Source organism: Chiloscyllium punctatum, chromosome 23 (assembly GCF_047496795.1).
Source record: "Chiloscyllium punctatum isolate Juve2018m chromosome 23, sChiPun1.3, whole genome shotgun sequence".
In the NCBI taxonomy this organism is placed as follows: Eukaryota; Metazoa; Chordata; class Chondrichthyes; order Orectolobiformes; family Hemiscylliidae; genus Chiloscyllium; species Chiloscyllium punctatum.
Window position 1 is genome coordinate 62728039 of NC_092761.1, and position 26124 is coordinate 62754162.

Below are 26124 nucleotides of genomic sequence, written 5' to 3' on the forward strand. Positions count from 1 at the left end.
TGTTGAGATTTAACCATTTCTGTGGAAATAAATTAGCACAATTGGTAGAATTCATCTTTGAGTTACAAAGTCATGGGTTTTAATAACATCATACTGTGCAGCACCATCACCATGATAAATGAAACAGACTATCAAGAAATCAATCAGTTCAAGACATCCATGAGGTGCTGTAGGTCATCAGCAACTCCAGAATTGTACCCGAATAAAATCTGCAACCTCATGACTGGGCATATTTCCCACTCTGCCATTACCATCAAACCAAGGGATCAACTCTGGTTCAATGAAGGGTGCAAGATGGCATGCATTGGAGCAGACTTAGAAATGGGGTGTCAACCTGGTGAAGCTATAAAACAGGGTGGCCTGGATGCCAACGCAGCAAATGATAGACAGGGCTAAGTGAGTCCACAACCAATGGCTAAGATCTACGCTCTGCAGTCCTGCCACATCCATTCAGGAATTGTGGTGGACAATTAAATAACTCACTGGAGAAGGAGGCTCCTCAAGTATTTTCATCCTCGATGATGGAAGAGACCAGCACATCAAGGTGAAATAAAAGACTGAAGCATTTTCTACAATCTTCAACTAGAAATGCCAAGTGGATGATCTAGCATGATCTTCTCTGGAAAACTTTATCATCACAAATGCCAGTTAATTGTATTCACTCTGTGGGGACATCAAGAAATGGCAGAAATCATAAGATACTGCAAAGGCCAAGAGTTCTCACGACATTCCAGCAATTGTGCTGAATACACACGCTCTGGAATTTGCCTCGCCCATTAGCCAAGCTGTTCTAGTGCAGCTACAACACTGGCATCCACCCAACAATGTGGAAAATTGCCCAAGTATATCCTATATGCAGAAGCTGGGAAAAATCCAACCTGGCCAATTTTGGCCGCATCAGTCTGCTCTTAATCATCATCAAAGCAGTCAGTGGTGTCATCAATGGTGCTATCAAGCAGCTCTTACATAACAATAACTTACTTACTGATGCCCAGCTGGAGTTCCGCCAGGTCCACTCAGCTTCTGACATTGGCTCAAACATTAACAAAAGAGCTGAATTCCAAAGGTGAGGTGAGAGTTACTGATCTTGCCATCAAGGTCATAATTCAACTGAGTGTGGCATCAATGAGCCCTAGCAAAACTAGAGTCAACAAATCCAATGGATTCTTGCTGTTTGGAGTCATAACTGATACAGAGGAAGATGGTTGTGGCTGCTGGAGGTCATCATCTCAGTTCCTGAGGGTAGCGCCCTAAGCTATGCCATTGTCAGTTGCTTTGTCAACAACCTTCCCTCCATCATAAAGTGAGAGGTGGGAATGTTCACTAATGATTATACAATGCTCATCACCACTCATGACTCCTCAGACACCAAAGCCATCCAAGTTCAAATGAGGTAAGATCTAGACAATATCCAGACTTGGACTGACAATTGGCAAGTAACATTGCACCACACAAATGCCAGGCAATGACCAGCTCCAACAAGAGAGAATCTAACCATCGCCAATGTCATTACCATCACTGATTTCCCCACTGACAGCATCCTGGGTGTTACACTTAACAAGAAACTGAACTGGATTAGCTAAATAAATACAATAGCTATAAAAGGAGGTCAGAGGCTAGGAATCCTGCAGCGAGTAACACATCTCCTGCCTCCCAGACACTGTCTGCCATCTATAGGGGACAAGTCAGGAGTATAATGGAATACTCCCAACTTGCCTAGATGGATGCAGCTACAACAACAACCAAGAATCTTGACACTGTCCTGGACAAAGCAGTCTGCTTGTTGATTGGAACCACATCCACAAACACCCATTACCAATGTTGAGCAGTAGCATAGTGTACCATCCACAAATGCACTGTAGAAAGCTCCTTAGACAGCATCTTCCAAACCCATGAGCATCATCATCATCTAGAAGGACAAGGGAAGCAGATGTGGGGATATCACCAGCTGCAAATTCCCCTCCAAGACTCACTATCCAGACTTGGAAATACATCACTGTTACTTCAGTTTTGCTGCGTCAAAATCCTGAATCTCCTCCCTCACAACACTATGGGGGTACATACATTAAATGGGCTGCTGCAGTTCAAGATGGCAGCTCACTACCACTAGGTGTGGTAGGTGTGGGCAGTAGCTGCTGGGCCATCCGACGCCATCATCTTCAATGAACGAACAATATATAACAGGAGAGCAAAGTCGTCATTCACGCTTCAGTGCAGTGCTGAGGGAACAGCTGCACTTTCAAGTGAGACATCAAAATGAGATCCCACATGCCCTCTCAGACAGGAAGTGACTCAACTGTTAGCTCAAAGAACAGGGATGTGAGTCTTCTGGCCTAGGTAGACATTTACCCATCAACCTACATTGTTGGCGAACGGTAGATCATGTCTTTTCTGATTGTGGGAGCTGGCTGTGTGCAATTTTGCTATCTGGCTTCCTGCAGTATTATTGCAACCACAATTCAAAAAGTATACCATTGACAATAAAATGCTTTCTGACGTTGCAAAACATGCTGCAAATGCAGGATTTTTCAACGCAAGTTTCAGTACCACATCCTGAAGCATTAAAGCAGTGGTGATGATTTTAATGCTGAGATGGACAGTAAAGTGTTTAAGCCGTAGGGGTCAAGGATGTGAAGCCAAAATTGCAGAAGAAAATCTGTAGGCCCGGCAGCATCTGTTGATCCGAAATGTTAGCTCTGCTTTCCCTCCACAGATGCCAGACCTGTTGAGTTTCTTCAGCCATTTTGATCTTTGTTTCAGATTTTCAGCATCTGTAGTTTTTCTGTTTTATTTGAAATACCAGGATCTGTTTTTAAGGCAGTTAGGAAGATATTAGATTAGATTCCCTACAGTGTGGAAACAGGGCCTTTGGCCCAACCAGTCCACACCGACCCACCACCCCACCACCTCCCCCCCCCCCCCGCCGTGAACCTGTTTTCATTACAGATAACAAGAGTAAATCCTATGAAAGAATTTTTAAAAATTGCTGAAATAAAAGCATGATTGGGCATAGATTTAAAGTGATGTGAGAGAATATAATTTTTTTCACAAAGTAGACAGGGTATGGAATGCACTGCTTGGAAATGTAATGGAAGCAGGTTCAGCTGAGGTGTTCAAGTGGGCATTGGATGGTTATTTGGATAGAAATGGTGTTTAGGGCTATAGGGGAAAGGCTGATGATTGGCAGTAGGTAATAGAACTGGTGCAGGCACAATGGGCCAAATGGCCTCCTTCTGCACCATAATAATCTTAAAGTAATTATTGCTAAACCTAACAATAATAAATCAATTTGAAACTCTGTTAATGTGCCTGAAGTTAAGGAATTTATTTATCGTTTTAATGGCAACATATAATGAGAACTATTACTGATTTTTTTTTTGCAAACACTTTTCTCAATGGGTACAAGACCTATTCTTTACTCAGAGGCACGTTTTTGGGGGCTGAAGGTGGAGTCATCCTGCAGGTAAAGTGTCATTGACAGACGGTAAGCCAATCAAACCACTCCGGACAAAACGCTGTTGCGATTGGCCCCCAGTGCGTGCCGGGGCGAGGCTTCATGCCCGGACAGGTAGGGGCTTTGATTGACAGGCGGCTCCCGGGGAACCGGAGAGTGCCTGCAAATACTTCAGGCCACCAGTGCGGGATATCACAGCGCTGATGGTCTGCATGCTCGTTCACAGTCTCTGCCGGCCAGCGGAGATTTAAACAACCACATCAGTGCAGCAGGTCGATGTGCTGAATTAACTGAGGTCGTGTGTTCGCAAGCTTCTAGGGCGAGAGATTACTTTCAAGGGAAACTAATCCGGAGCTGCCTGTCTCTTTGGATACTAAACTGTGGGAACCACCATGAACGCCGTGCAGTTGACACTCTGGACTTCAATACTGACAGCACTGGCTGTACTTAATGGTAAGAATGTTGTTTTAAAATCACAATGGAAGGTTGGTGTTTTACTTGTTCCATTTATGCTAAACACGTTTAAACATTTTTGTATCCACAATTAAAGGGTAAGTGCTTTTGTTTTACTTTCAGCATCTCAATTTACATGTACACTGAGCGTTTACGATTACAGCATAGATACCATGAACAGTAAAACACTATTGCGCCGATTGCTGCAGTCAAATTCCATCTCAAAATGACATTTACGGATATTTAAGATAAACCGTTGGAGTCTCTAAGTTATTTAATTAACCAGAAATTAAAATCCAATGCAGTGATCTTGAATTTTCGGTTTGCAGTTGTGATAGCAAACCTTCAGGGAATTTGCATGAGGCAGGTGGAATTCACAAATAATCAGAGATGGTCCCTATTTTTCTGCCTGGCTCCGTACACACTGTGAAACACTGAACACCTGGATCACTGTTTAACTCCTTTCAAACTGGAGGTGGAAGTCCCTGACTGCCCCAAAAAGTAAGGCAGACTTCCAAAACAGTTTAATTTTACCACCCCCACCCCCTCCCCATCATGTAAGACAAGAATTTGTTTTAGAGGTGAGGTTGAACCAACGAGACTTTTGAGTTGATTCTTTTATTTATTAGAAATTTGGCTGCAGTGATAAATTTAGCTAAGATATATTAACCAAGGGAACAGAATCTGAGGTACTCAACACAAAACACTAGGAAATTCCATTCTTTACATGATACATTGATTCCATGTAATGTATCTGATTATGAAATGGGCTTCACTATTCAAAGAAAAACCCTCTTATCTTCAGAACAACTCCCCATCCATTGTTAATCTTATTTATACATTGCAATCTGATGCTTTGAGTTCAGCTCTCAAGCAGTTCTGACTGTACTGTCCCAGTTATTTGACTTCCATCGTTGGAAAACAATGAATGAGCTTTCACTATTCTAGATACAGAAAACCTCCTGTTTCTAAGCAGTAGAGATTGGCAGTTGACCTGTTATATCAGTTTGCTAAAATGTTTTAAAAGGTTTATTCTGTTGAAATAAATTATAGATGTTAGAAAACTAAAAACACGCACAAGTGCATAATGTAGATCTGTAACTCAAAGCAGTGCTGAAGGAGGGTTGAATGGTATAAGGTGCAGTTTTCTGGACAATAAGTCACACAGAGGTTCTTTCAGTAGATGAAAAGGTTTCATGGTACTATTTAATGAAGAACAGTGGAACTATTTCAGAAGAAGAAAACTCTGGAAAACCTCATTATTTATCTCATTGTTGTTAGTGGGAACTTGCTGTGTAGAAACTAGCTGCACATTTCCTATATCACGACAGTGATTATGCTTTAGAATTACCTGAGGTGTTTTAGGATGTTCTGAGGTCATGGAAGATGTGCCTTATAATGTGGAGATATTAGAATATTATCCCCAAGCTGTTCAATAAGAGAAATGAATAGATGCGTCAAGACCTTTTGAATTTCTATTGTCTAATAGAGTTTTGAAAATAACCTCCTTTTATTTCTTGATTTATTATTGTCATACGTACCAAGATACAGTGAAAATTATTGTTTTGTGTGTTATCCAGACAAACCACAACTTACATAAGTACATTGAAGTAATAGAACAGAATGCAGAAAATAGTGTTACAGCTACAGAGAAGATGCAGAGAAATATCAACTCTAATACATGTGAGGTCCATTCATAATTCTATTAACAATTAATGGTGGGGTCCTGTGGAGGGCTGCCAAGCAAAGAGATCTAAGGGTACAGGTACATAGTTCCTTTACAGTGAAGTTGCAGGTAGACAGGGTGGTGAAGAAGACATTTACACGCTTGGCTTTATTAATCACTGCATTCAGTATAAGTGTTGGGATGTTATGCTGCAGCTGTACAGGACATTAGTGAGGCCACTTTTAGAATACTGCGTTCTCTTCTGGTCTTCCTGCTATTGGAAAGATGTTGTTAATTTTGAAAGGGTTCAGAAAGGTTTTACAAAGATGTTGCCAGAGTTGCAGGGTTTGAGCTATAGGGAGAGGTAGGATAGGCTGGGGTTTTTTCCCTGGAGTGTCAGAGGTTGAGAGTTGAGAGATACAGAGGTTTATAAAATCATGAGGGGCATGGATAGGGTGAATAACTGAGGTCTTTTTCCCAGGGTAGGGGAGTCTAAAACTAGAGGGCATAGGTTTAAAGTGAGAGGGGAAAGATTTAGAAGGGACCTGAAAGGCAATGTTTTCATGCAGAGCGTGGTGTGTGTATGGAACGGGCTGCCAGAGGAGGTTGTGGAGGAGGATACAATTACAGCATTTAAAAAGCATCTGGATGGGTAAATGAATGGGAAGCGTTAAGAGAGATATGGACAAAATGCAGGCAAATGGGACTAGATCAGTTTTGAATATCTGGTCGGTGTGGATGAGTTGGACCGAAAGGTCTGTGTCCGTGCTGACTACAGAACAGTGGGGAAGAAGTTGTTCTTAAATCTGTTGGTATGTATTTTCAAACTTTTATATCTTCTGCCTGAAGGAAGAGGGTGGAAGAGAGTATAACAGGTGGAGGGGGTCTTTGATGATGTTGACTGCTTTCCCAAGGCAGTAGGAAGAGTAGATGGAGTAAATAGAAGGAATGCTGGTTTTGAGTGTAGTTGATTTAGATTTGAATGTAATTGACTGACTGTATAGAGTCCAACATTAAACTTTATCTGATATACTTTTGTTGATAATTTGGTGAGTTTTGCAGCAAGGTTTACCCAAGGGTGATGTGGATCTTCTGTAATGTTGGATTTTACACAGTGAACTTCCTGTGGGAAGTAGCTAACAGCACAGTATTGGCTGTGTGCAACTTATAGTAAAGCTTTCTTTGCATTCTGTGGTATTGGTGCAAAGGAGTCATTGAATGCAGCCCTTAACAATAAAAACCTGCATTTGTAGAACATTTTTAACATAACAAATAGTCATAGTCATTGAATCAATTAAGTTTTCCTTCCAGGTAAAAAGAATATTTCTCCCACGTTTCATACTTAAAAACACCGAGCGCTTACTTCTATACATTTGAAAGAAAAGATTCTATAGCTGCAGTCATTATAAATCTTCCCTGTGAAATTGTAACTCACTTACTAAGTCCTGGTGTTTTTCTATCCTTAATGTTTCATGACTTTTTTCTGCTAGGCTCTCTCGTTGAACTATGCCAAGCAGTAGGAAGGTGAGATACCTTTAAAGGACACCCTCATGATGTCATCACCATGTTATGACATTTAACCTAATGGTCGCAATCGTACAAAGTTCCTTTGCAGCATGTCACCCTGAAGATATCATGTTATATAGCTGCTGAATTGCTAAGCTTGAGCTCAGTTGTGCAGGTGCCTGTGATTGGAGTGTATGTATGTACTGGGTGCTATAATAAAAGTTAATTTAAATCTTCAGTACTCCTAAGACCCATGTCTCAGGAGCTAATGTAAGTATCACATACGATCATCAACCATCACATTATAGTAGTAAATTCCACTAACAACCTGTAATAGAATCCTTACAGAAGGTTAAACATCTCTGGACCAAATATATCATAATATATCTTATTTTTCAGGGTCAGATTGCTAACTCAGTTAACCAGTGGGAAGACTTACCTGCTTTCTACTTAAAGTTCAATATAAGGCAAGCTAGGAGCTCTCCAATTGTTTTATAAAAGTAAAGAAAATGAAGTTGCAGCCTGTTCCTGATATAAAAGTGAAGTTACAGTAGTTAAAATACTTTTTATAGGATAAAAGTGAAATCAGCAGCAAAACGGCTTTCTACTGTTGGATTCCAAAAGCCAAGCCAGACCCGAGAACAACACCCTGGTGATCAACAAGATGGTACAATACCATAATGCTAGCAGTTGGAAAGTGATCTAAATATACACACAGGTTTCATAAAAATAACCACCAAACCAAAAAGCAAACTGGAAGATGACCAAGCCTATCATATTGTCAGCTTAACACATCATATAAATGATGCAATGATCAAAAGCTTTTACCACAAACAACATCATTTCTCTCCAAAAGGTAGGTTGATACTCCCTGAAGGCTAAAATGGATGTAGGATTAAATGCTAATATATTACTACTACTCATCTAACGACAGACAGATGTATTTCAATTTATACAGTGGCACATTCACAGTGCAGTACCAATGTGAAAATTCAGTTTGGATTTCCAACATCTTCCAACTGGTAAATGCCAGTGTTCCAACAGAGGCAGGGTTACCATAATGTACATGTCTCAACATCATAACCATTCAGGAGATTCAAACTCCAGCCACTGTGGCTCAAAGACATAGGAAAATGAAATAGGTACAACACAGCTGAGCAGGTAGAGAACTAATGCAACTACACACAGGACAGAGAGTGAGAGTCAGAAATCCAGTCACAAATATCTGGGTACCAACTAAAAGTTTCAAAGATAACAAATCAGCTCAGGTTGTATGAAGTCATTAATGATCACGGTGTCACAGTTCAAAGAAACAGAAGAATGACTATGTATCATAAGTAAGTAAATTCTAATCACAAGTATGAACTATGAGCTATCAACATACAACTTGGTTAATTACAAATCTAAGCTCCTTTTAAACCATTAAACGCTCGCAGACAGACAAAAGTAAAACATTGCTTTCATGGTGGAGGGTACAAAATACTGCAAACTAATAGAATTATTTCTCAGTGTTTGCTGAGATAATTCTTTTGACTTGCCAGGACTTTCCATTCTTCAGTCTCTTTTCTCCAGGTTCCTTCGCTTCATTACATGAGGTAATTGGTACACTAACTGCAAAGTCTCTTAGTTACTGGTTAAAGGCAATAACCTACAGCAACTGATTGGAGAAAAAAAATTGGTTTCTTCAGGAATCAGGTATTTTTACTGCAGAGATGAGACATACAACCTGTCTTTCAATGGACCGAAGGCTCTTCACTGCAACATCCACACCTATTCTACTACTTAAAAACCAATCAAGGTCACTGTTAGACTGATGATCTTTGGTGTCCATGAATAATCACGCTGCACTAACCCATCAGCTACTTGTTACTGACGAAATCTGTCTGCATAAAATCTTGGGACCAGGCCATCTACAAACAGCTTCCGTCACTTCTTGAACAAAACAGCAGTGTTAGCACAATACACAATCAGTTTCAGTAGCTTGTTTTTAAAAGTGCATCAATTCCTATCACAGTCAATGGTTTTAAAACATTACTTGTTATTCATGCAAGAAAACAAGGACTGCAGATGCTGGAGGTCAGAGTTGAAAAGTGTGGCTCAGGAAAAGTACAGGGGGTCAGGCAGCATCTGAGGAGCAGGAGATTCAACATTTTGGGCATAAGCTGTTTACCAGGAATTGATTCATGGTCATCATTAGGCTCTTAGTTCCAGATTTTTATTAAAGTTAAATTTCATCTTCTGCCCTGGTGGGATTTGAACCGAGGTCTCTGTATTAACATTCCAGTGAGAACAAAAAATAGGTCATCGTCTCCCCGAAGAGGCAGAGATGGAAAATTGTACTTTTATTTTACTCTCCTTATCATAGAAGCAGGTCCCATTGTGCTTGTTCCAACTCTCTGGGAGGGTGTCCAATTATTACAAATCCTTTCCTAACTACCTAGCAATTTATTTTTATCTTCAAATACTTATCCGATTCAATTTTGAAAATTTCAGTGCCTTGGACAACAGTGCATTTTAATTCACAACAACTTGCTTTTTTTTAAGTCCTTATATCTTTTCTAGTTCTTTTGCCAATCAACTTAAATTTATACTTTGTGTTTGACAACCCTTCTGACATTGGAAACAACTGCTATTTACTCTGACTTTGAACACCTTTATCAAATCTTCTATTAACCTTGTCTATCTTGAGAGAACAACACCAGCTTCTCCAGACTCTTCATAGAACTGATTTCTCACCACCCTCAGTAGCATTATGTCTCTTCTGCACCTTCCCAAAGGCCTAATCCTTCCTATGTAGCATCCTGAACTGAACACAATACTCTAACTGCATGAGATCTAACTATTGTTTTACAAAGTTCTCACATAATTTCCTTGTTTTTAAATACTATTTCTCTACAAAGAAGCTAAGGATTCCAGGCATTTTAACCCCCTTCTCAATGTATACTGCCACCTTCAAAGTCTTGTGCGTATATAATCCCGGATCTTTCTGTTTCTGCACCATCTTTAAAATTGTGACGTTCAGTTTATGGTACTCTCCTACATTTTTTCTACTGAAATGTATCTCTTTATATTTCAAAATCAAATTTCATCTGGCGTTTGTCCACCTATTTTGCCAGTCTCTTTATACCCTCATGAAACTGTACTTATAACCTTACTATACTTGACTGTTTACTTCATTGCTGAGGTCTGTGTCATCTACAGACTGTGAAGTTGTTTGATGATTACCCAAGACCAGTCTATTAGTAAATATCAAAAAGGAGAATAGTCCCAATTCCAGCACCTGGTAAGAACGATCCAACACTGGCCACCATTCTGAAAATCAGTTCATCATCAAAACACTCTCGGTCTCTGTTCACACTGCCAATATTCTGTCAAATCCACAGACTTCATTTTCCATCCAGTTAATTGTATTTCAAGCACTTGTTGAAAGTCCACATATACAGCATCAACCTTACAACCCTCATAAATCCTCTCTAGTAATTCATAGAATGATAGAATCCCTACAGGGTGGAAGCAGGCCATTCGACCCATTGAGTCGACACCAACCTTCTGAAGAGCATCCCATCCACCCTCACGACATCTCTGTAACTCTGTATTTCCCGTAGCTAATCCACCTAGCCTATTGGACACTATGGGCAACTTAGTATAGCCAATCCACCTCACCTGCACATCATTGGACAGTGGGAGGAAACTGGAGCACCTGGAGGGAACCCATGCAGATAAGGGGAGAACATGCAAATGTCAGACAGTCAGCTACTGAGGCTGGAATCGAACCCAAGTCCCCGGCACTGTGAGGCAGCAGTGCTAATCACTGTGCCACCATTCAACCCCTTTGCAGAATTCAATCAAACCGGTCATTACTTTTGCCCATTAATTAAACCATATTGACATTCTTTCCTAAAGATGTTATACTTTTCCAAATGGGATGTCTGGAGTTAGGGACAGCTCAGCTTGTGTATGTCTCCAGTGCATACTTGTGACAGATTATGGAAAGTTTCTGCTTGACATTGGTATGTTTGCTTTTTGTACGGACGTAAGCTGTGTTGCTGTTGAGAAACTTACCCACTGTTTTTCTCACGACCCCAGGGCAGGGGGCAGCATTTAACTCAAGAGAAAGGAAGCGAAAAAATAATGTTACTGCGCATTAAAGTGACATTAGGAGTGTCTGCCCCCATCCATTAACCCTCCAAGGACCAGTGTTTACATCACAAACCCAGTAAAGATTGTATGATTTTGCTGAGACATATTGTTGCAAGATTTACTTCATTTGAAACTTATCTGTTGAAGTACTTGCCAAAAGTGTATGTTGCTAAATGCTGCTGCCTGGGATGTGCTGGCCTATTCCTTACAATTCAGTAATTTTTATCAAAATATTTTGAATTATTCAACATATCAAATTAAACAGAATTTTTTCATTACTTTTATGCTATCAAAGTGATTATTTAATATGTACTTCAAACCCAGAGGAGTAGGCTACTTAAATAACTCCTATTTTCCCTTCTGTCTTGAATACCTATCTAACAATGAAATGAGTTCCAAAGGATGGGTAGACCTGATATTTTTGATAGTCATTCTTAACATAGGAGGCGTTGGCCTAGTGGTATTGTTGCTAGACTATTAGTCTCCAGAGACTCAGGCAATATTCTGGGGAGACAGGTTCAAACCTCCAGATTTTTGTTGAATTTGAATTAAGAGTCTATTGATGACCATGAAACTATTGTCAACTGTTAGGAAGTCAAGAGTGTGGTGCTGGAAAAGCACAGCAGGTCAGGCAGCATCTGAGGAGCAGGAAAATTGATGTTTCGGGCATTTCTGATGAAGGGCTTTTGCCTGAAATGTCGATTTTCCTGCTCCTCGGATGCTGCCTGACCTGCTGTGCTTTTCCAGCACCACACTCTTGACTCTAATCCCCAGCATCTGCAGTCCTCACTTTCGACTGTTAGGAAGTACCCACAAGGTTCACTAACCTCCTTTAGAGAAGGAAACTGCCATCTTTACCCAGTCTAGCCTACATGTGACTCCAACCACAACAGACTCTCAACAGTCCTCTGGGCAATAAGATTAGATTCCTCACAGTGTGGAAACAGGCCCTTCGGCCCAACAAGTCCACACTGACCCTCTGAAGAGTAATCTAACCAGACCCATTTCCCTCAGACTAATGCACATAACACTATGGGCAATTTAGCATGGCCAAACTACCTAACCCGCGCATCTTTGGACTATGGAAAGAAACCGGGGCACCCAGAGGAAACCCACACAGACACAGGGAGAATGTGCAAACTCCACACAGACAGTTGCCTGAGGCTTGAATTGAACCCGGGTCTTTGGTACTGTGAGGCTGCAGTGCTAACCACTGAGCCACTGTGCTGCCGTAGAAGTATTTTATTACAAGCAATAAATGCTTGTCTAGCCAACGATGCCCTTACCTTGTGAACAAATAAACAAAAAATTAGCTTAGGTCGTGAGCAATTGTTCAGGTGAGTACATCCCTGAACACAATGCATGTTTCTGCCCAGGTTTGGGATGCAAATTCTAGATGATTCTCCTGCCTTTGCCCCTGCTCACCAGCTTCCCTGCCTCATTCAGTTCAGAGGCAGTAAGACCAAGAGTAATGCTCCCCTAATTCGATATGAACATGAGCCTTTCCTTGCGTACAATAAATGTGTCAACATAATTCCTATTTCAGTTTGGGAAAGGTGCCGGAGCAATGCTCTGAAGAGATGCAATAGCCTTTTGCATTGCAACAGAAACAGACTCCAGTCAGCCAAAGTAGATGTGAATACACACCCTGACCAGCAGCACAAAGCTTCTGATCCCAGTACACTAGCAAAGTCATTACACAAGCTAGAAGGACATTTAATTCACTTTTCATGCCAACATAGCATAGTGACTCATGACATTTTCTGATATATATGTTCCCTACTCCCATCCAGAAATCCAAGGTATACATACACCTCACACAACTGAGGCCTTTTATGCTATGCAAATTTGACCTTGTGCATGTGACAATATGAGTGGATGCAAGTGTGTGTGTGTGTGTGTGTGTGTGTGTGTGTGTGTGTGTGTGTGTGTGTGTGTGTGTGTGTGTGTGTGTGTGTTGAATGTATGGGTTTTCAATTAACTTTTTACTTTATGACATGAACCTAAGATAAGTAAGCCCTGCTGTGTTCATCTTGACAATCAAGAATGGCAGTTAGACCTGAGACAATAAATAGATCATTTTTATTTTATGTTGGTAACTGATTGTCTCCATTGCTGAGCTCTCTGTTATTTGAAGCCTTTGAACTGGCACATTCTCAGAATTGTGGCATAGGACAACCATTTCCACCATACATTGCGAAGACCTGTAAAGTATGGTCCATAAAATGGGATAATAACTTCCCTTAAATATCAGCTTAACAACGATCAGCATCATGCAAACTGAATTCTAAAATGTCTGTGACAGCAAATGCCCAGTTTTTGGGCAGCAGTCATTGCTATCTCTTTCTGCGAAACCTCCAGTTGAATTAAGATGCAACAGTTCTTTGTTATAAAACTACCTGAAAGAAAGACTTGCATTTACATAGCACCTTTCATGATCACAGGATTTCTTGAAGCTAATGAAGTAGAAAAAGAGGCCTGCAAGACTTATAAGTAAACATGGGGTTCAGAGATGCAAACATTAAAAAAATACTGCAGATGCTGTAGAGTAAAGGGAATTATACCTTTATCCTGGATACTTATGTGTGGAAGCAACTATAGCAGAGTGATGTTAGGTCACATGCAACAGATTAAATCCAGACGAGATGTCCTCTCTTACTAACCTCTGTATACACAGAAGTTATGTTTGATAAAGCCAGTTGCTGTTCACTTGCAAGACTTTAGATCCTATTTTGACATAGATGCTGTAAATTTGTAAGCAAACTGAAAATGCTGTAAATAATCAGCTGGTCAAGGGGAGAAATAGTCACTGTTTCAAGTCAATGACCTGTCCTCAGAACCGAGGAAAGACAGAAATACAATTGCCTGGAACAAGTAAAAGTCAACTTAGAAGAAAGAAAGGAAAGGAATATGATAGGGTAGAGGACAAAGGGGGATTAACTGTCAGAAAGTTTCATGACAGAAAAGCCAAAGGGAATGATAGTGGACAAAGTAAGGAAACCAAAGCCATCTAATTGAACTGTGGACACTGCATAGCAGCCATCTGAATACAAAGTGAAAGAATAAACAATGTGATCTGAAGAAACTCATATAGCAAGATAAAAAAACAAGATGCAGGTTGTGATTAAAATTGGTAAACTGAATGTTGCTTCCCAAAGTCTAGGAAGTGCCTGTTTGAAAGATGCATGTATTGAGATTCCTTGCAGCAATGTGGCAGTCCAAAGATAGAAAGGTCAGAATAAGAGCAAGATAGAGAATTGAAATGACACGTGACACAAAGTTTGGAATTGTGCCTGTGAACCAATATAGTTGCTTTCTGCAAAGCGGCCATCCAGTTTTTGTTTGCTGTTCTCAGAGTGGAGGCGGCTGCATCATTAATATTGAATACAATACACTAGACCGAAAACAATAGAAGGAAATTGCTACTTCACTTGGAAAGCATGTTTGGGTCCCAGAATGATTAGAAGAGAGACCAAAGGGTATGTATTCTATTCCCTGCACTTGTATGGATATGTGCCTGAGGAAAAGGATGACTATGGAATACACTGTAGCCACACAGAAGGAACATCCCTTTGGAATGTCAGAAGTAAGGGCAGGGGAAGATACGTTTGCAGTTGGCATCATGCTAGAGGTGACAGAAATGGCAAAGGACAATCTTTTTGAACATGGAGATTGAGAGGGTGGTAGGCAATGATGAGGGGAAACTTTCTGGGAGGGAGGAGGGGTAAAAGAGGAACACGTGAAATGGATCAGACACAGTGGGGGGGCCCTATTAACCTAAATGGGAATCTTAGGTTGACGGACAAAAAAGAAGGCACATCAGAAATGCCAGAATGAAAGTTTGCATTAATTGAACAGAGGAGAAAATGAGAACTACAGATGCTGGAAATCAGAGTTGAAAGATGTGGTGCTGGAAAAGCACAGCAGATCAGGCAGCATCGAGAGGCAGGAGAGTCGATGTTTCGATCATGAGCTCTTCATCAAGAATTCCTGATGAAGAGCTTATACTTGAAACATCGACTCTCCTACTCGTTGGATGCTGCCTGACTAGCTGTGCTTTTCCAGCACCACACGTTTTGACCCACCATTTGAACAGATGCAACAGAAAAGGTGAAACTGGATGAATGGAGTCAAGTTTTTACAGGTAGTGGGATGTAAGAATCAGAAATGAAAATAGCCAAAGAGAAAACTTTTTGGGAAAGATATATACGATTGGTGTATACTTGGTCATGGACAGAAGTATGAAGGCATGGTGGCATGCCAGCAACAGTTCCATGCTTTAGGTGCAACCTGATGCTAGGTTGAGCAAAGTGCACCAAACCAGCAAAGTTGACAACAATTGCAGTTTGCAGCACCTACCCAAAAGGTGAACAGAGATCCTTGCTATCTGTAAAGCATGAGGCATCAATGAGGTTCAAAGTCAACCAAACAAAAGGCAAATTTCAGAAGATGACCAGTTTTTCCATATTGTTAACCTGACATACCATGTGGATGGTATAAGGCAATCAGAAGCTTTTAGAAACATCAAGATCATATCCTGAAAAGGCAGGGCCATACACACTAAAGACCCGTTCCTCAGCAAGTGGCACTCTGGTACATCCTACAAGTGACTGTTTCACAACATATAGGAATAATCAATTCTGTACATTGGCAGAATTACACTGCAGTGCTAATAAGTAAGTTCAGGTTGGCTTCCTAAAATCTTCTACTAGGTAGATACCAACAGTCCAGCAATAGCAGGACTATCAGTGGACACAGATCTCAGTATAGCCACAGTTCATAAGATTGAAATCGCAACCAAGGTGACAGAACAAATGTGATGCAATCAAATCAGCCAATAATTTGCAAGGATGTGGCTTTGAAGTGAGACATAAGACCGATATCAGGATAATTTTGTCCGACATACCGAGCTGATTATCTAACCCACACTAGGCCCAAGATATTCCTCTTGATCTACACATTGCTGCTCTTGATTGTGAAGTTGAAGATATCCTCAAGGTTCATTGGATACACGTTGGCCAGTGCCAGTGTGAACAGTTGCAGTTGGCAACTGCTCAAGGTGAGCAACTTCAAGAGTCATAAAAGATCGTCAGCCAGAGATGGCTTGACAGTATTAAAGGTGTGTTTGAGAAGATTCACTCATTTTGGTTATACAGAGACAAACTGGGTATATCATAAGAAGCCATTTTCAAGGTCAAATGAATCCTAATACCAAAAACATATACCACATATCATGTCCTTGTTTTACCCAGGAACACATGGATGTTGAACACATACAAGACATTTCGCATGTAAATCTATATACTGCTAAGAGATGTATCAGGATAATCAATGACTCGTGAATGCATGTGAGATGCACCAAACACATCACCCTCCGCAGCAGAGGGAGCCTTTATATCCGTACTATACTCCATCTATTCCTTGGACTAAAGTAGTAACAGGCCTATTCACAATGCATGAGGAAGATAACATCCTTGCGTCAATTACTTCTCTGAAATTTCTTGACATAGCAACACAATGAGCATGCCAACTGCAATTTTTAATTTTTTCAGAATTCCAGAATGGTTAGTACCAGACATCAAACTAAGTGGGAAGTGGCCAATATTATATTGTTACACCAGTGATCACGCTCAAACAGTGTAGTAGAGCATATGGCATGTACCACCAAATCAACGATTATTAAGTGTCGAGCAACAATGCAAGATTTTTGCTTTGCTGAATTTTCATGCAACAGCAATAGCAAGGGATTACCACATCAGGTAAAATACTCGGCTGGAGGAAAAACTCACTCCAGTTTGTTTAACCTTTCCTCATGGTTTAATCCTCGGCATCCAGGTATCATTCTAGTAAACCTGCATCGCACTCCCTCCAAGACCAGTTACTCTGAGGTATGGTATGGTGAACTGCTCACAGTACTCTAGCTGTGATGATTAGCTTGCAGGTATCCCTGTGCATTGATCATATGGGTTTGCTGTTCTCTTTGTTCTCTGTGATGGAATATCTTGGAAGGAATGCTGACGCAACATCCCACCAGTAGACGTAATCGTGTCGCATGTTGGAGTTATGCCTCCACTCACTTCTTTTCCAGTAGACTGCAGTCTGAATGTGAGCCAGCGTTTTGGAAGATGTTAAGGTTCTGATTTCGAACAATGAAACAGACTCCTGTACTTCACCTTAACAGTTAACAAAACTTCACTATTGTTGGTGAAGGTCAAGCACAGTTGCCTTTGATGGCCATGACATGAAAGATGTTAACCAACAATATGGCCTTTCAAACTAATGGGATCATGGTGACTGTTTCAACTGTGAAACCTTTAACTCATTTACTCTTTACAATGTCAGGAAGTTTAGATCTTTTCTTAGGAACTATTCCAGACAATTGGAACCTGACTAATGCAAGGGGTGGGGCGGATGTAGAGAAGTTTAAATTCAGGCACTTGTGCTGCAAATATCCATTCAGAAATGACAATCAATGACATATTTAGAACAATGACTGTGTCCTGAGGAAACTGAACAATGAGCATTGAATTAGTTATACACTATGTGTCCTGTTTAGACTTGCGGCAGGAATAGGCCACAGCCCCAACTACACTTCACAATTTGGCGTTGGAGTCAAACATATTCTATTTCTTCATATGCTGCTTGTGGCCTAGTTTGTTCTATTTTAATTTTGAGAGTTTAAAAAAAGACCCCTTCTTCGTGTTGTTGCCTCAGAACATCACAGTCTCTCTACGTCAGTACCTCAAGACTTGTGATAGATATTGCAAACTTTCTACTTCATATCTATCAAGGAGAGGAAACATTCTCTATGATGTTGGCTTAGGGAGGAAAATTAAATACCGCCTCCATATCAATGTGAAGCTATCTTGTATTTCTCTATCTTTAAGAGACAATACACCATATGTCTAATCACAGAGAAACTTCTACATTCCTCTGAATGATAGGATGGAGTCTTCAACATTTATTGCACCATTTAACTGGGCAGACAGAACTTGGTTTAATCATAGTTACTATATTTAGTTCAGTTACAACTGTCACTGCACTCAAAGTTAATTGGTTGGTGAAGTTTGACATTGCGTATTGATAAAGTGATAAGCCAACAAATAAGTACATACAATTCCATTCTAACTTGCAGTTGCATTTCTAACCAATAAATTCTCAAGTATTTTTAAGAGCAGAAGTTTTAGCATTATGTTATGTAATATAATCACATAATAACAAAATGTTACACATCCTTCCTAAAATGAGGCCACCAGAACTGAACACAATATTCCAAGTGTGGCTAACCAGGACTCTATCTACATATTGAGTCAGGAATCCTTCCTGGACACACCTAACAAAAACTGCTCCATCCAAACTATTTGAATTAAGGAGGATCCAATTAATATTAGGAAAGGTCAAGTTACCCATGACAACAACCCTGCACCTTTCCAAAATCTTCCTTCCAATCTGTTCCTTTGCGTTGCTGTTGCTACTGGGGGGGAGGGAGGGTCTGTAGAAAACTCCCAATAAAGTGACTGTTGCATCCCTGTTTCTGACTTCCACCCATACTGACTCTGTAGATAAACCCACCCAGCTAACCTCCCTTTTCACAGCTGTGATACTATCCCTGATTAACAATGCCACTCCACCACCTCTTTTACTTCACCCCGCCCCCCCATTCCTTTTGAAACATCTAAACTCTGAAATATCCAACAACTATTCCTGCCCCTGTGATATCCAAGTCTCTGCAATGGCCAAAACCTCATTGTTCCAAGTACCGATCCATGCCCTAAGTTATCACCCTCATTCCTGATACTTGTTGCAATAAAATAGACACACTTCAACCCATCACACTGTCTGCTAATTTGTCTGTCCCTCCTCACAGACTCACTGCACACTGTATCTGTCTGTTCACTAGCTACTCCATCCGTGGATCCATAGCTCGGTTCCCACTCCTTGCTGAACTAATTTAAACCATCCGAAGTGCTCGAACAAACTTCCCGCCCAGGATATTTGTGTCCCTCCAGTTCAGGTCAACCCGTTCTTTTTGTACAGGTCCCACCTTCCCCAGGAGGTATCCCAATGATCCACATATCTAAAGCTGTCCCTCGTACACCGACCCTGCAGACACATATTCATCTGCACTCGCTTTCTGTTCCTAGACTCAGTAGCCCGTGGCACCAGTAGCAATCCTGAGATTATTATTCTGCTCATCCTGCTCTTTAGCTTCCAACCTAACCCTCTCATAATCACTTTTCAGGTCCTCATCCCTTTTCCTAGCTATGTCATTGGTACCGATGTGTACCACGACTTCTGGCTGCTCCCCATCCCCCTGGTGACTCAGGAGGCAATGTACCATCCAGGAGTCATGTTTGCAACCAATCTCCTATCACTATCAATCTCCTATTCTCCCCCTTCCCTTCTGAGCCACAGAGCCAGGCTCAGTGCCAGAAACCTGGCTGCTGAGGCTTTTCCATGGTAGGTCATCTCCCCCAACAGTATCCAAAATCGCATACTTATTGTTGAGGAGGACTGCCACAGGGGGTCCCTGCACTGCTTGCCTATTCCCTGACTCTCTCCTGATGGTCACCCAGCTACCTTTGTCCTGTAACTTAGGTGTGATGGTCTCCCTGTAACTCCTCTCTATCACCCCCTCAGCCTCCCGACTGATCCAAAGCTCATCCAGTTCCAGCTCCAGTTCCCTAACATGGTGTGTGAGGAGCTGGAGTTGGGTGCACTTCTCTCAGGTGAAGTCAGCAGGGACACTAGTGGTGACCCTTACCTTCCACATCCTGCAAGAGGAGCATGCAGCTGCCCTAGCCTCCATCCCTTCTGCTCTCAATTGCCAAGAAAGATTGAATAAATAAAATAAACTTAGCTTCCCAACCCTCCACACAATGTAATATCGAGATAAATATTTATAGATATAATTTCATCAATTATAGAATTTGCACTGTAAAAATGACAGTCAATGACTATCTCCAATGAGAGAAAGAGAGAGAGAATCCAACACCTCCCCTTGACAGACAACTATATTACCATTGCTCAGTTTACATTGATATTGTCAACACCCTGGAGGTTACGATTGACTAGAAACTTAACTGGACCAGCCACACAAATACCATAACTACAGGAGCAGATTGGAAACAATGCCATGTAACTGATTTCCCAATGATTTCCACTATCTTCAATTCACAAATCAGGAGTGTGATGTAATACTGCCCACTAGCCTGGATGAGTGCAACTGCAACTACACTCTAGAAGCTCAAGACTAGTTAGGACAAAGCAGTCCATTTGTTTGACATTTTACTAACTACTGAAAATATTACTGCCCTCTCCAGCCTTGACACAGGTGTAACAAATATGTGCAATCTGCAAGTTTCAGTGCAGAAGGCTTCTTCAAAAGATGTCTGTAATCTTTATCACTTTAAAAGACAAGGTCAGCAAATGTATGGGAACACTACCACCTGGGGAACACTACCACCTGCTAGTTTCCTTTAGTCACAATATATTTTGGAAATATATTGCTGTTCCTCTATTGTCACTGGGTCTGCACCCTGAAACGCAGTCCACAACAGCACTGTTTGGAGTACCCGGTGAACTATAGAGGTTTAGAAAGGCAGCTAGCTCACTATCATCTTCTCCAAGGCCAGTAAAGATAGGAACTAAATAGCATCATTAACAGGATCACTGACATTACATTTTAAAGTGATGAAAACAGAGAGGCAATGGCTGGTGAGGTTATCTCTGGAATTTTGATCCAGAGACCCAGAATATGTTGCGGAGACTCAGGTCCGAATCCGACCATGGCAGGAATGGTGGAATTTGAATTCCATAAATATCTGGAATTGAGAGTCTAATAAAGGCCATGAATCCATTGTCGATTGTTGGGGAAAAAAAACCCTCATCTGATTCACTAATGTCCTTCAGGGAAATAGACAATAGACAATAGGTGCAGGAGTAGGCCATTCTGCCCTTCGAGCCTGCACCACCATTCAATATGATCATGGCTGATCATCCTTAATCAGTATCCTCTTCCTGCCTTATCTCCATAACCCTTGATTCCACTATCCTTGAGAGCTCTATCCAACTCTTTCTTAAATAAATCTGGAGACTGGGCCTCCACTGCCCTCTGGGGAAGAGCATTCCACACAGCCACCACTCTCTGGGTGAAGAAGTTTCTCCTCATCTCTGTCCTAAATGGTCTACCCCGTATTTTTAAGCTGTGTCATCCTTTCCTGGTCTGGCCTACATGTGACTACAGCAGTGTAGTTGACTCTTAACTGCCCTCTGGGCAATTTTGGATGGGTAATAACTTCTGGACTAGTGAGGCAATGCTCTCATCTCATGAATGAATAAAAAAAAACAGTGTAGATATGGGCAGATTATTTGCATTTTTAGATGAATTTGTCACTGATGCTAAAGGTTCATAGATTACAAATTACAAATATCTCCTGTCATAGGGCATTTTTTCCTGTAAGTGATAAAACCAGTTGGGTGACGGCTGAAGTAAAATATGTATGTTTTGGTATAATTGAATGTATGTGAATATTTTATGAAATATATCAGAAGCTTCATTTTATCACTCCTTTATTCCAACTCACTCGATGTTAAAGCCTTTTTGGTTGCTTGCGGCACCAAATTATCTGGTGCTGAGGCATAAAGACTAGACAGGCCAGGAGTCCACTCATACGTTGTGGTTAAAAGAGTTTGTGTGAGCTGGCGAGCAGTTGGCCTCATTGTTTCTAACAATGGAGAAAGAGAATGTTTCCAATCTTCACTCAGTGATTCCCACAACAAAATACATTTGTGGATTTTGGATGAAAGCTGATTTAGGCTTTAGATCAAGGCAAAATCTAGGCCCATCCGCCAAATGGGTAATGAAGAGCTCCACATATCTATGGGGTTGGATCTAAGCATGCTTCTGGGAAGCAGGGGGAGAGAAAGTTAATATTATTTTCAGTCTAACAGGAAAGAATGAAATGAAACAAGTGTTAATGTGTGATCAGGAAGAGCACTGTCACATGTCATGGAATTTAATGTTTATACTACGGTTTAATACAGTTATAAATCAAATTTGTAAAGATGAGAAGTGGTGAATTCTACTTTTGAGAAGTTGCTGTTTATAGGACTTGCTGGGAACTTAATACTGAGTGTATGGTTCTGTGGGATGGAGCTCCACACTGACTGGGTTTAGGAGAGGGGATTAGATTACTCACAGTGTGGAAACAAGCCCTTCAGCCCAACAAATCCACACCGACCCACCGAAGCGCACCCACCCAGACCCATTCCCCTACGTTTACCCCCACACCTAACGTTACGGGTAATTTAGCCAGGCCAATTCACCTAACCTGCACATTTTTGGACAGTGGGAGGAAACCGGAGCACCCGGAGGAAACCCACGCAGACACGGGGAGAATGTGCAAACTCCACACAGTCAGTCGCTGAGGCGGGAATTGAACCCGGGTCACTGTGCCACCGTGCCGCCCATAAATGATGTCACATGCTGTCATTGTCTGAGGCAGGCAGGGTGCTGAGATTGGGATGATGCTGGCGATGACTTGTGCAATGCTAGTTTTTTTTAGCTATGAGAAAGGTTTTGTATTTTTTGGCAGGTTTATAATTTCTCTCTATTTCACATAAATTACTATTTCAGTATTAGTAGTTCTGAAGATGGAGTGGAGAGTACGCATGGGCATTGGGAATATGTTGTCTGTATTATGTGCAATGAATTCAACACATTTAATCAACATATTCTTTTTGGTAAACAAAAAGGAATAATAATCCAGAGATTAAAGAACTCTAGACAACTAGTTGTTCAAGCAAGGGTCAAAATACCCAAAGGGTAAAAACAAATTGGAAAAGAATGGACCAGTGCTTCAAAATTTGAGTTCTGGTTTGAGGCCACATATATTGTAGACATGGCCCATTCCTTTAATTTGGAAGTAATGTAGGGTCTTATACATGTGTCACAATCTTGGAATCTCTTGGACTTTCATTCTATTTCTAAAAAAAGCGACCTCAGTGCACAATTGGCTTTCTTTGCTGTTTGCTTCTTTACAAGAAGATGTATGACATGGGCAATTAAGACTCAATGGGATTGTCCATCATATTTTATTTCCTGAGATCTGATTGGTCTTCATCATGTTCCATTTCAATGAAGGAGTTGGGGAGTGGATATTGGGTGGGCGTTGCGTATTGGATGTTGAATTGTTCCAGGGAAAGGGCTTCCCAAGAAAAAAACACCATGAGCAACATGTCCTTTCAAGTTTGGATCAGGTACAATGGATGAAGAGTATTGAAAGTTTTTCAGTGGTAAATACTCATGTTATCACAAAGCCAAACAGGAGTAGAGAAAAGGAGTCAGGAAGACCTGAAAGATTGTATTATGGCTTCATTCGCCTTGCAGCTTTTCATATTCAGTTTATACTAGTGTTTGTATTAAATATATATAATTTTTTTTGGGTGGGAATGTGTCTTGGAACAAGATAAAAGCCAAGAGAGTGAGTAAAATCGTAAAGAAAATGCCACTTAATGTTGGAGTGGAAACTTTTATATATTTTGGGTCAGAGGTGTTTGCTGACAAGACCCAAAGAGAGATTTGTCTGTGATTCTTTGCTGTCACCATTGTTTTCAATGAAAACTTGGAATTTGAAAATGCACTAACCCCATTCCAAGCACCAGAAATCTGTTATTTTATAGATATTTTAATCAACCAGGTCAGATGTATTGTGGCACAGTGGCTAGCACTGCTGCCTTGCAGCACCAGGGATCTGGGTTCAATTCCAGCCTTGGGTGACTGTCTGTGTGGGTTTCCTCCCACAGTCCAAAGATGTGTGGGTCAGGTGAATTGCCCATAATGATGGGTGTGGGTGTGTGGGTTTTTGTTTGGAAGGTTGGTGTGGACTTGTTGGGCCGAAGGGCCTGTTTTTGAACCATAGGGAATCTAATCTCTGGAATAGGTGAGATTTGAACCCAGACCTCTGAGTTCAGAGGTAGGTAGTCTAATTTTGGGCATTAAGTTAGACTTTACCCAATCTGATGGCACCATACAGCCTTTGTTGGGGATGGAACAGGATCTCGTGCTGAGTAGACCTATACCCACAGGTTTTCTCATTATTTGAGTAGTGATGTTCATCTCACTAATATAACTTATACCTAATTGTTATCGTACGATAAACTACATCTCATTAAGACAAGAGCCTCATCTTTGTTAAGACTCACTCGTGGCTGTTCCCCTCCCATTGCAAACTAAATAGGCTCTTAGACAGCATCTGTTACCAACAGATAACACAGATGAGAACATCTGATGAGAGTTGTGCACTTCATTAACTGCATTTTAGGGCTATAATGCTGAAATTTGATGATTAAACATGAATTTTTCTGTTCAAAATTAATTTAGTAGGTTAAGAACATTCAGCAACACACAATTCTTTGAACCAAGGAAATTTCATTCAATCCACTTTACAGGACAGCTAGTAAGTGAGTTGTGAAGATGTTGCAGATAAGTTCAGGCACGACTCAGAGCACCCACTGTCAATCCCACATCCCTTCAGGGCATCCACTTACTTTGAATGCATGTGGCTCCTGGGGATTCAACCCACTACCTTCAGGGGAGAAGATGAAGAACAAACAAGTCATAGAGTCATAGAGATGTACAGCATAGAAACAGACCCTTCAGTCCAACCTGTCCATGCCGACCAGATGTCCCAACCCAATCTAGTCCCACCTGTCAGCACCTGGCCCATACCCCTCCAAACTCTTCCTATTCATATACCTACCCAGGTGCCTTTTAAATGTTGTAATTGTACCAGTCTCCACCACTTCCCCTGGCAGCTCATTCTATACACGTACCACCCTCTGCGTGAAAAAGCTGCCCCTTAGGTTGCTTTTATATCTTTCCCCTCTCACCCTAAACCTATGCCCTCTAGTTCTGGACTGCCCGATCCCAGGGAAAAGACTTTGTCAATTTATCCTATCCATGCCCCTCATAATTTTTAACCTCTATAAGGTCACCCTCAGCCTCTGACGCTCCAGGGAAAACAGTCTATTCAGCCTCTCCCTATAGCTCAAATCCTCCAACCCTGGCAACATCCTTGTAAATCTTTTCTGAACCCTTTCAAGTTTCACAACATCTTTCTGATAGGAAGGATACCAGAATTGCACGCAATATTCCAACAGTGGCCTAACCAATGTCCTGTACAGCCTCAACATGACCTCCCAACTCCTGTACTCAATACTCTGACCAATAAAGGAAAGCACACCAAACGCCTTCTTCACTATCCTATCTACCTGCGATTCCACTTTCAAGGAGCTATGAACCTGCACTCCAAGGTCTCTTTGTTCAGCAGCACTCCCGAGGACCTTACCATTAAGTGTATCAGTCCTGCTAAGATTTGCTTTCCCAAAATGCAGCACCTCGCATTTATCTGAATTAAACTCCATCCGCCGCTTCTCAGCCCATTAGTCCATCTGGTCCAGATCCTGTTGTAATCTGAGGTAACCCTTTTTGCTGTCCACTACACCTCCAATTTTAGTGTCATCTGCAAACTTACTAACTGAACCTCTTATGCTTGCATCCAAATCATTTATGTAAATGACAAAAAGTAGAGGACCCAGCACCTATCCTGTGTCAGTCCACTGGTCACAGGCCTCCAGTCTGAAAAACAATCCTCCTCCACCACCCTCTGTTTTCTACCTTTGAGCCAGTTCTGTATCCAAATGGCGAGTTCTCCCTTTATTCCATGAGATCTAACCTTGCTAATCAGTCTCCCATGGGGAACTTTGTCAAACGCCTTACTGAAGTCCATATAGATCACATTTACTGCTCTGTCCTCATCAATCTTCTTTGTTACTTCTTCAAAAAACTCAATCAAGTTTGTGAGACATGATTTCCCATGCACAAAACCATGTTGACTATCCC

General features: G+C 41.2%; 1 protein-coding gene across 1 annotated transcript in view; it reads left to right on the plus strand.

Annotated features, from left to right (window-relative positions):
- Window positions 1-3621: 3621 nt before the first annotated feature.
- Window positions 3622-26124, plus strand: part of LOC140494115 (endothelial cell-selective adhesion molecule-like) — a 139261-nt gene continuing 116758 nt past the window's right edge. The window contains exon 1 of the mRNA XM_072593119.1: window positions 3622-3907. Coding sequence (XP_072449220.1) covers window positions 3847-3907 — 61 coding nt within the window. The 5' untranslated portion in view covers window positions 3622-3846. The remainder of the gene's footprint in view (window positions 3908-26124) is intronic.